This window comes from Branchiostoma belcheri, unplaced genomic scaffold (assembly GCF_001625305.1).
Source record: "Branchiostoma belcheri isolate BF01 breed outbred unplaced genomic scaffold, Haploidv18h27 scaffold610, whole genome shotgun sequence".
Classification (NCBI taxonomy): Eukaryota; Metazoa; Chordata; class Leptocardii; order Amphioxiformes; family Branchiostomatidae; genus Branchiostoma; species Branchiostoma belcheri.
The window spans coordinates 10,265-21,990 of record NW_017804255.1 but is presented as its reverse complement, the minus strand read 5'-3'; the positions used below and the strand labels follow the sequence as shown (position 1 = coordinate 21,990).

The 11,726-nt window shown below is 40.4% G+C and overlaps 2 protein-coding genes across 3 annotated transcripts in view; one reads left to right on the top strand and one right to left on the bottom strand.

The window, feature by feature from the left end:
* Positions 1-730: 730 nt before the first annotated feature.
* On the bottom strand, positions 731-9,312 carry LOC109482995 (tyrosine-protein kinase receptor Tie-1-like). 2 transcript variants are annotated; one of them, XM_019785953.1, is made up of 10 exons: positions 9,145-9,312; positions 7,197-7,307; positions 6,095-6,303; positions 5,022-5,135; positions 4,480-4,550; positions 4,064-4,104; positions 2,726-2,822; positions 1,850-1,949; positions 1,220-1,357; positions 731-938 (listed from the first exon to the last, which is right to left on the bottom strand). In XM_019785953.1, exons 1-9 carry the CDS (start codon positions 9,287-9,289, stop codon positions 1,259-1,261), a joined length of 987 nt encoding a protein of 328 aa, XP_019641512.1. In that variant the 5' UTR covers positions 9,290-9,312; the 3' UTR covers positions 731-938; positions 1,220-1,258. The 2 variants fall into 2 exon arrangements, with proteins under 2 accessions (XP_019641512.1, XP_019641513.1); XM_019785954.1 differs by having other exon boundaries at positions 731-945; positions 1,227-1,357.
* Positions 9,313-9,725: 413 nt separating this feature from the next.
* LOC109482994 overlaps positions 9,726-11,726 on the top strand; it is a 6,675-nt gene continuing 4,674 nt past the window's right edge. The window contains exons 1-2 of the mRNA XM_019785952.1: positions 9,726-11,095; positions 11,442-11,704. Coding sequence (XP_019641511.1) covers positions 9,726-11,095; positions 11,442-11,704 — 1,633 coding nt within the window. The remainder of the gene's footprint in view (positions 11,096-11,441; positions 11,705-11,726) is intronic.

The following is an 11,726-nucleotide window of genomic DNA, read 5'->3' as shown; positions in this document are numbered from 1 at the left end:
CACAGTGTGAAATTTTACTTTATATTGACTAAAATAACTATCAAATTATATATGATGTACATACAGGAACTAAACGGTATACGGACACTAAAAGATGGTAATTTATGATATTTCATGTATCATATATTCGAAGCCACAATTGAACAGTGTTTCTCTAGCTCTCATTCTAAATTTGACCAAAATTTGAACAGAAAAATTCATATCTGGTTGGCCGAGTGGCGGTATGGGGTCATCCAATCATCAGATAGAGGCTCCGCGGATCAGTTACGGAAATTGTCTGTTGCTTGAATACTTATAAATCCATGGCAAGTGATTATTGTCCAGGATTTTGTTTGTAAATAATTTTGCCGTTATGTATCGTACCGGCTCAATTTGGTAGGGTAAAGGTGGACGAATCAGGATATAGGGACTGGTCGTCTGTGCAATTCAAAAGGAAATTTACAGTAATGGTTATTTAAATTATACAGCAGTATGTACTGGTTTTTTGGAGGGTAACAAAATCGCACGCAAAACGTGTTCTCCTGTGAATGAAATAAAGACCTTTGTACTTTGATCAAACCTTACACACTATCAATCCAATGCACCTTGTATGTGAGATGGTATGAATGAATTCACAATAAGCTTAATTTTAATGAAAGATAAGTTTAGGTAAAGATGACTAGAATTGCTGTTAATTTTGCATCATTGATGACAAAATATATATTTCTTAATTAAATCAAATCTAAAATTACAAAATGTAATATGTGATCTGTTTAATTTCGTATACACACGCCATGTGAATTGAAACATCATTTTCGGACCGCCCAACGTTCTTCTACTTATATATCTACAAAATGCACTAAATTAAAAGACGTTCCTGTCTTCCGAAAACAATGCAATTTCTATTTGAACACCATAAGCCCCTCCCCAATGTATATTAGAGCAACTCGGTCAAAATAAAAACAGAATGACAAGAATAGTTTAATAGAATAGAATAGATTAGATTAGAATAGCAGTTACCTTGTTCCTATTACCTGTTCACATATTGCATATTTACTTTTTATCCTGTATGTATACCAACGTTATTAGATTTAAGTAGAGATAGTAGGTTCGATAAATATATCGTACACGTAGACGTTCCTGTTAGCAAATAGTCTTATACATGTATCACCACATTTTCTTGTCAATGTCTGTATGCAATTAGCCCTCGGGCAGGAATTTGCAATAAACAACTTCTAATAAAACAGCAAACATGCCATCTAATGTCCATCTGGTCTTCCTACACCATAAATGCATCATTTATGCCATCATTGTCACTGTCATCAGAGTCTACCACCTCATACTCGAAATCATCATCCTTGTCAATGTCCACGTAGCTCTGAAAAAAAAAGAGACATGAAGGTCTTAGTTTCTGCATAGATGTACCACAAAATGCCTTTTGGGCAGGAAAAAAGTACTGTGACGTATTTATTTATTTATCTATTTATTTATTTATTTATTAGAGATGGGAGCCCGGTTCCAACTTCAGACATATTATTAGCCCTTTTCGCGTAATACGTACAGAGTCTTCAAGATGGCGCTCAAATTTGTTTGCATAAATGGTGTGTTTCGGTTATGATCTCTATTATTTTGCAGATATTACAGTATGCTAGATAGTTTTTATGTACATGCACACACGCCAAATAAAGCACGTATGCTGTATTTTTTTGTTGTTTGCAAACCGTAGTACCAAGTCTAGAACCGGCTGCCATGTTCTCAGTGACGGCAAAAGTATACAGAAGTGTGAATGTTCATGCTATTAACTAAATTGTAGAGATAATATGAACATATTGTATTTTTTTAGCTCTTGAACACCACAATTCATACTCACATGCTTATCGTCAATCATACTGTCTAGTTGTTTGACCAGATCGGTGAATGTCGGGCGGTCCTCTGGACAGGTCCTCCAGCACAGCAGCATCACCTGGTACCTATCAATATTTGACACGGTTAGTCAATCTTAATCAATATTTTGTAGATTTATCATATTGGCAACTTTAGAGCATAAAGCGATGTGTTAACCATTGAATCATGCATTCGTTCACATTGCAATTGTACTCCTTGTATCATTCAAATTGCGCCCGGGCATATAATGTTGTTCAATTCTAAGAAACATTTTGTAGATTCGATTTACTGATAAATTGAATAAGTGTAGTAAATAGAATAGCAATATGTTAATCTACAGTCTACAGAGATGTCGAGGGAACGTTACGGCTAACCATTTGGCGTCTAATTTGAAACACGTGGATTTTTGTAGAACTACAAAACATAAAAAATTAAGTCCTCATTTGCATAATTTGCATTTAATTATGTACAACTCTCTCTCAGCCACCTACATACCAAAAATGATGAAAATACGTTGTTCCTATCTGGACTTATTGGCTTTAAAAGTTTTTTTTACCAGAAACTAACCTGCAGTACCAGAACAAGCTGCTAGGGGGACCAAACTTACACCACTTATTCCTGACAGGAACCGGAAGTTCTGCTGCAGTACCAAGGTCATCCACCAGGAGGCCCATATTTGACCTTGACCTTCGTCTTCCTAAGACTTACCTGCATACCAAATATCATCACAATCCATAACGGCGTTATGAAGTTATGCTGACTACAAATGTGCGGAAACACACACACACACAAACACACACACACAGACGCACAAAAAACAATACATCCATTTTTCATGGAGGTAAAAACAGTAGTTACGTACAGGTCTGCCTCACAGTTTCTCGGTTTGGGCAGCCTGTATCCTTCACGCAGCCGCCTTAGGAGCAGTCTTGACTTCATTCCGCTGTACGGTGTTCCTCCTACCCGTTAATAATTTCATCAGGTTGGTACATTATTGAATATTAATTTTCTTTAAGTCACAACCATTCGTTTTACATCGGCCAACGTTAATTTCGACCGTCTGTCATCTTCCTCATAGCTATACTGACTGATTTACTGTGAACTGGTGCTATGTGTTACATGGTTCACTGTGCGCTGAAACTAGATGTTGCTGTAACAATGCAGTCCCAAGCGTAAAACAATTTTGACATACATAGGTATTGTTACAACATAGTAGCAGTGTTACATACAATGCCAAATGTAGTCGCAATACATGCTTGCGGTTAATTGATTGAATACATATACATGTCCATTGATGAAGGTGACACATAGTTACCAAAACCTTGGCTCATGTAAAACGAATGATTGTGAATAAAAGAACACTAATATTCAGGTGTTCCTCCTGAATGACTAAAAAGGTCATTTAAGTTCTTTGCCTATTGAAACTTTTGAAACTTTTATTTCAAATACCGCATAGCAGACAGAAGTCTGAATTGCGCTCGTTTTATAATAAACAAACTGTGGGTATTTACAGTTTAAAATTGTCCACATCAGTAAATTCCTAATTTCTATATACAACACATTGACATCTCTTAATTATTATTGTATCTGGCCTAAGCTCACGTCAATGAGATTCCTCCATGCCCCCTTTGTGTTTTTACCTCCGGGGGAGGAGACATCTTTCCGCGGAAGGGTTTTGTGAGAGATTTAGATTTTCATGTTCGCAGCTGTTTCTCGCGTTTGGATGGACGGATTCTTTTGGGACTCAGTGTATGTTTTGCTATTGGGCTGCAGATAATGCACGTTCTTTTGTTTTTATTGCATATGTGTTTTCGGGCGTGAAAATGGCGCCTTTTGGTGGCCCAAGAACACCCCTTTGAGCGTGAAAATGGTTGCGACCGTTGACCTTTGGCGTGTTTAGGATATTCTCGGTCTGGTCCACGTATATGACCCCTCGCACAGAGGGGTGCCCGGTCTTGATAAATTCTTTTTAAAACCCTAGTCCTGCAGCGCGCAATTGTTGTTGTGCACAAAATTCAACACCATCAACTATACATAACAAACAACATATAAAAATATACAATAAAAAGCCCGGAGGTATAAAATCTCAGATTTTACTTGTTTCATACTAAGCCATAATGATACTATCATAATGGCACACATACAGATCGTTGTGGTGTAGTTAGCGTGACAACTATATTTGTTTTTTGTTCCTTCTTACCAAGAGTGACGATCTCCCAAAGCAGAATCCCGAAAGACCACCTGAGTGGAATACAATAAAAGATGTTTCAGTTAAAGTTAATACAAGTAAATATATTTGTTTTAAATTTACATATATACATTTACATATATAAATTTGTGTTAATCATGCTATATGAATCACATCATTTGTCATATTACTTCATGCCTGTATTTATCTATGTATTTACGTTTTATATTCCTTTCCATCTAATTCATATATTTTATATATTATCTATCTATCTATCTATCTATCTATCTATCTATCTATCTATCTATCTATCTATCTATCTATATATATCTAGAATCAATCCACCTGAAATATATAGTCAGAGAGAGACAGAAAAAAAAGAGATACAGACATAGATATGGGTAGATATTACATGTATTCAAACATACACGTCGCTCTGTGTTGTGTAGATCCTCAAAGTCAGTGCCTCTATCGCAGTAGAGCGGAAAGGGATGGCTCTCTGAAATATTAAAAAAACCTGGAGGTTGCATCAAATGTACATGTACATCATTTTTTTACCCGTCAGCTATAAAACAATACGTAATTCATAGTTACATTCATCTTATTTCTTTTTTTTCTATGATATGGCCGGGTCCTCAGCTTAGCAGAAGTGCAGAATAACATTTCCTATACGTTACGCTTACGAGTAGTACTGAGATGGGCACTGACTTTGTGTTGGCTGTTCCACTACTTGACTGTATCAGGGATAATTGTTTTGCGACAGGAGGAAGTGCACAAAGGGCTCAGGTATACGTAGTTGGTTGTTCACTAATACTGGTGCACCTTGGTAGTACATCTGGGGTAGAAGTAAAAGGGCCCTAACATAACGAATCTGGACACTGTCCAGTGAATCTTTTACGATCCTGATTTTCCTTCTTTGTATAACGTCTAACGAGCTAAGGGATGTCCTAGTCATCAGAACAATATATACCTTTGACGTTTGTTCATAGATGCCATCCCCACGCGACAGTCCGAAGTCAGCAACCTTGGCGATGAGACTGTCTGTGAGGAGGACATTTCTGGCCGCCAGGTCACGGTGGATAACCTGTCAAAAACACCATGCATATGTCAAAAACAACTTTGGACTCATTAGGAAATAAAGACTAAGCTTTAACTTCCAACACTTTGACTACAGAATTGGGACTTACCCCAAATTTTCGGTTGACTCCATCAACCTTGTTCACGGAATGGACCCGTACGTCTACTCTTGGAACGTGACGTTAGAGACACGTGACCGTAGAAGCGGGTCATACGTGCCACATAACTTTGGACTCAGTATTTCATCTGGTTTAATTTCAACTTTTTTCAATGCCTGTGGCAGTTTTCAGCTGACTATATGGCAACAACATCAATGATTAACCTACATGTGTAACTATTCTTCACTCTTCACTTTACACTTCACATGTGTTTATCTATAGATCACTAGTCGGGCGTTATGTCACTGTCACCTCCGAGTGAAAAGCGGATCGTTAATCCTATGGGCGATGTAAAATTGTAATACAGGACGTGTACCGATTTGAATTATAATTTACTATTTAATGCTTTGATAAATTTATCATTTATCTATTCTTACCTCGCTTCATCTATATGTCTTTTCGACCTATTGGGGCACCTCCAAATGAAATAGCAGTTTCCCTTATCTTTTGTGGCCTTGTGATCTCATTATGTTTACCGAAGGAAAACATATTATTTTTGCTCAGTTTCCTCTTCCTCCTCTTCTTCTCCAAACACTAACCTCTGACATGGCCAAAATAAATGACCTGATATGTTCACGTCTGTCACCGTGGTAACTGGTGTTGGGTTACATAATGTTACAACACTTTTCTTATAGTAGGAGGGATTTAGACTCCTGTCTGACCATATATATGAATGTATTTGAGTAATAATTAACAGAGAAGACCATGTGCCAAGGTAACATTATGCATTTGCTTTGCAAATGTCACCTTTCTAGTTTTGTTCCTTGTTTCCTACGTGAACAACAGCAAAGAACTAACTGTGACATACCTCCTTGCTAGACAGATGGGCCATACCAGTTGCCACGTCGCAGGCAATCCGCAGGAGCTGGACAGGTGACAGGGTGGACACGGTCAGGGCGCCGGAATCCGACCGGTTTCCGGGGTAAGCTTGTTCCCTCCCTTTCTGCACCCGGGAATTCCTCAAAACGTTCAACAGATCACCATTGGCGGCCATTTCAAGAGCCATGTACTGTTGACCTGGATTGAACAAGTTATGATTATTCTTTTAACCACTTATCACCATCTTTTAAAATAACTTATATGCTTGACATAGTTTTAGACACAATGCAATGTTAAATTGGGCATATTAAGTGTATAGTTGAAAGAAAGGTCTCAAAGAAGTCCTTTATATAATGATAATAACCTTATTCATGCCCTATCGGGCTAAGTACAGGTGAACAGATGAAAAGGTACGTAATATACATGTTTGTAGTACAAACAGCTCTAAAGCTACACTAATACGTGCCCAGTTTTACAAACATGTATTTCCTACTATGTGATGCTGATGTAAGGCAAGACTGTCACGGTCAAGTTCTTGCTTTGACCCTTGTCCTGCGGAGCACAACAATTGTTGTTCTGCACATACAGTACCATCTATATAACACCCTGTATAGGTACGATTTGGGGGTATTTCTCATGGACATAAGTACATTGGATCTAATTAGGCCATGTTGATTTGATTATATGGATGACATCCTCCGGGAGCCCCAAAACTGATGCGCGCGTGCGAATAAAAAAAAAGTTTTGCCAAAAAAAAGTTCTTTTTATTATGAAATCTACGTGGTCATGGGGGTTGAGCAAATGGCACAAAATATGGTTTGGCGAATAATCTAGTCTTCAAGTTTATTTCTTTACAATTTCGTCTTTTTTCGTTTGATTTTGGCATTCTACGACATTGGTATAGTTTTTATTAATTTTTTTTGTAACTTATGGTATATTTTTGCTCATTTTGCAACTGTTTTGTACGATTTATAGTATGGTTGAAAACTTTTTTTTTTGGAAACGGCCGAAAATTCATGCGCGCGCGGATGTCATCCATATAATCAAATCAATATGGCCTTATGCACCAGTGCATAGGCATTCGGCCTCACCCTGGTAAATGCAGACCCCGAGCAGGTTGATGATGTTGGGATGATACCCGACATGGCGCATGATGTCCACCTCCTGCTGGAAGTCCTGCGTACTAGCATCATCTGCACCATCTGTAGAACAAAGGCAGGGAGTTCTCAACTAAGAAATGTTGTTACCTCCATGAAAAATGGAGGTATTATTTTTGGCGTGTCTGTGTGTGTGTGTGTGTGTGTGTGTGTGTGTGTGTGTGTGTGTGTGTGTGTGTGTTTGTGTTTCCGCACATTTGTAGTCATCATAACTTCATAACGCCTTTATGGATTGTGATGATATTTAGTACGTTGGTAGGTCTTAGGAAGACAAAGGTCAAGGTCAAATATGGACCTCCTGGTGGATGACCTTGGTACTGCAGCAAAACTGCCGGTTTTTGTATCTTTTGTCAGGACAACAGATTTGATGAAATGTAATCATTGAGGACATGTTGAAATGAAAAATGACAAAGCAAGCCCATATTTCATGGAGGTATGAGATCTTGGAACTCTTGTTAACACTCATATACATATACAGATGTGATGCAGAGTGCGAAGAACAGAAATGGATAGAGGACGTTCATGTTGAAAGCGACCATATGGTGACCTCCCAAGATGAGCGCGGGGCAAAGTGAAGGTATGAGAGTGAGTTAGTCTGAGAGAGAACACATATTTCTTACCCCTCCCCTAATTCTGAACTGAACTTAGGCCACAGCAAGTAAATTTTATGGATGACATCCTCCGCAGACTCCAAATCTAATGCGAGCGGGCGAAAAAAAAACAAGACGGGACGAAAAAAACAAGGTTCCTACATTTTAAAATTTTGACTCAATCATTGTACAAATGGTTTTTATTCAGTGGGAACATCACATATTCACTGCCAGCATCACATATCACTGCATCAAAGTAAGAAACAAAACATTAGATCAGAGCCTTTTCTTGTCTCCTCTCTTCATAATTATCTGGCATACACCTTCCGACATGGCTACAGACATTTTTGCCCCTTTTCGGCATGTTGACCACTGTCAGAAGGCAACAAAAAATTTTTTTTTTTTTAAATCAGGCGAAAATTAATGCGCGCGCTGATGTCATCCATAAAAATTACTTGCTGTGGCCTTATCGCAATTATCAACAGAAACATTTATCCAGAGGCGTTAAAACGTAAAAAGTATCGCAGGTGTGATACTTGCCATGTCAATATCTACCTTTACTGGGCCCCTTTTGTGACCGCTTTAGTGTGACCGACAACGTGAACAATAGTCTGTTCTCAAGCACTGCATGGTGATCGTTAGTCAAACTAGAATATTGCTTAATCAAGTGATATAACGTTACATTTCTTGTAATGACAGAAGCACAGCGTTAAAGTATTGACTGGAGTATTTACGTTAAATAAAAGCAACACTGGTTGTAAAAAGTTGTAATTTTTTCTTCTGTTTTATTGCGTGCCAACATTCTTCCCCGCGCCTGACAATGTAAACAGCCCAGGGCCTTAGTAACAGTGTATGTTACAGATGACTGACCAGTAGAAAACAACAGTTGTCGTACAATGAACCCTGTACGTGGCAGTTATCTTGTGGTTGCGCTACTTGTCTGGGCACAAGACCGCGCTAACTGTGATATCACTGCTGGCTATATAACTGTCGTTATTTGCTGTCTCTAATCAATAACCCTCACAATGTTAATAAGTTGACTTGCCTTGTACTTTCTAAGTTTATTTATTTGTTTCTCAAATTGTATTATGTGATTTGATTACCTTTTGTATTGTTTTGTCATTTTATTGGTATGGCGGCTTTGAAAAGGTGTTTCATGTCAGAAACACCTGTTTCGCCATGCCATCCACAGTGCATATTGTACGTGGTAAAACTTAATAAATGAATAAATAAATAAATAAATGAAGACAGCACAGATGAAATGAGAGATGTAGAGTGATGTTTTCGCTTACGTTTCAGTATTTTGATGGCAGATGGAATCCTCTCCCCATCGACTATGACTGTTCCCTTGCGGACCTCACCAAAGTGACCTGCTCCAAGCAGCTTGGAGGTAAGAGAGATGTCATCCCACGTCAGGTTCCTGTTGGTAATTGCCATAATCTTCAGAGGGATATGATGAGGAGGCTGTAGTGCAAGTAGGCAAATCAAAACTCAAATGAAAAGTTAATAAAAAGATTTCAAACTTCTAAGTTTTCGTGGCTTTTAGGTTCACAGAGCTCTGGAAAATGTTTTTGGTTTTCGTGAAGTGCTGAAACTGTGGAGATGCTTGTAGGGCTGTCGACATAATTTTAACTTGGTAATCACATCACTTTCCGATTTCCTGAATATGTCACCTACTTACTCTCACCTAGCTTATATTTGAAATGATCAAGGTCAATTTAGGATGACTAGACCTGAGTCACCCCAAGCCCACAGGAGGCACTCACCGCAGAGAAGGACAGTAACTGAAAGCCAGCAGCCCAGAAGCCGTGAGCAAGTTAGCAGAGCAGAGAGACAAGCCCATCCAGTTAAAGACAGGATAAAGTGGCCTAAGATGAGCGATACGAAAGCATGGGAGCATCTAGATGCGGACCTCAACCAAGTATTAGAAGCATCTCTAGCTGGAGCCGTAGAGCGTAAAGTCGAGTCCCTAACCGCAATAACGTACAACCTAGCTAGGGAGCGGTTTGGGGTGGAGGAAAAGAAGAAGAAGAGTCAGCAAACTACCAAGCAGCCCAACAGAAGGGAAAGAGAAATTCGGCAGTTAAGGAGAGAAATCAAGGCACTAAACAAGAAGTACAAGAGAGGGCCGGCCAGCGAAAAGGAAGGTATCAAGCAGTTAACGTGCCAACTAAGAGAGCGGCTATGTAGATTGAGAAGGGCTGAGAATGTTAGGAAGCAGAGAAAGCAGAGAGCAAACAAGAGAGCCCAGTTCGTCAGAGATCCGTTCCGGTTCACAAAGTCATTGTTGGGAGAAGCGAAGTCAGGTAGACTAGCCAGTGGCAAAGAAGAAGTAGAAGAGTTTCTGAGAGAGGCACACAATGATGAGTTGAGGCACGAAGCTCTAGAGGAAAATTCGAGAATCAAGCCAGTGCCAGTACCAACCAAACCTCTGGATACAAGTGAACCAACGTGGAAGGAAGTTCAAGATGTGGTTAGGAAAGCCAGAGCAGGGTCAGCTCCTGGCCCTAGCGGGATCCCTTACAAGGTCTACAAGAAGTGCCCTTTGCTCCTGCGCAGATTGTGGAGGCTTCTACGACGAATATGGGGGAAGGGAGTCATTCCAACAAGCTGGAAGAGAGCAGAGGGGTGCTTCATCCCGAAGGAAGTAGACTCCTCCGTCATCAACCAGTTCAGAACAATTTCGCTCCTGTGCGTTGAATGCAAGATTTACTTTTCTGTTCTGGCTAGAAGACTTGTGACCTACATAACTGAGAACCAGTACATAGACACGTCTGTGCAGAAGGGAGGAATCCCGGGTTTCTCCGGTTGTCTGGAACATACGGGTGTGCTAACCCAGGTGATAAGAGAAGCCAAAGCAAACAAGTCGGACTTGACAGTGGTATGGCTGGACCTGGCTAATGCGTATGGTTCTATCCCTCACGGCCTTATCCAGGTGGCGCTGGACCACTACCATGTCCCAGCAAGCGTCAAGGGCATGGTCACCAGCTACTTTGGAGGGATCCAGCTTCGCTTTAGAACAGCTGACTTCACAACACAGTGGCAGAACCTGGAGAAGGGGATTGTGACAGGGTGTACTATCTCGCCAATTCTCTTCATCATGGGAATGAATCTACTGATAGATGCGGCAGCTACTAAAGCAAAGGGCCCCAGGATGAACTCTGGTTCAAGGCAGCCACCAATAAGGGGGTTCATGGATGACATCACTCTTACTACTGTCACCCATGTAGAGGCAAGATGGATGTTAGCAGAGCTAGACTATATGGCAACATGGGCAAGATGAGGTTCAAGCCGAAGAAGTCAAGGTGTATGATAATCAAAGAAGGGAAGTAACAGCAGGTTCAAGTTAGAAGTACAAGGAGAACCCATTCCATCCATAGTGGAAACCCGATCAAGTGCTTAGGGAGTGGTTTGACGATTCACTAACAGACAGACACAACGTTGATAGCACCGTGCAGCAGACCGAGGAGTGGTTGAGAAGGATTGAGAAATCGGGTCTTCCAGGGAAGTTCAAGGCTTGGTTGTATCAGCACGGGTTGCTGCCGAGACTGATGTGGTTGCTCACGGTGTATGAATTACCGTTGTCCAGGGTAGCAGAGATCGAGAGGAAAGTCAACGAACACCTCAGGAAGTGGTTGGGCATACCCCCGAGCTTCACCGCGGTAGGCCTGTACACGAAGTCAGGACAGTTACAGCTTCCCTTGTCGTCAGTGGTAGAAGAGTACAAGGTTGCCAAGTGCAGAACAGTTCTCCTGTACAGTGATTCGCAGGACCAGAAAGTCAGGGAGGCAGGAGTAACAACCAGGGCAGGCAGAAAGTTTAAGGCCAACGAGCTCGTCGCACAAGCCAAGAGTATGCTGTTGATAAGAGACAT

Bases quoted from the DNA above. Each gene is read 5' to 3' on its own strand.
- LOC109482995 (XM_019785953.1), bottom strand. From the start codon at position 9,289: ATGGCAATTACCAACAGGAACCTGACGTGGGATGACATCTCTCTTACC. The intron at 6,304-7,196 runs GTGAGGCCGAAT...TGTTCAATCCAG, and splicing joins CGGGGTCTGCATTTACCAGG to GTCAACAGTACATGGCTCTT. The intron at 2,823-4,063 runs GTAAGAAGGAAC...ATTAACGGGTAG, and splicing joins TTGGGAGATCGTCACTCTTG to GAGGAACACCGTACAGCGGA.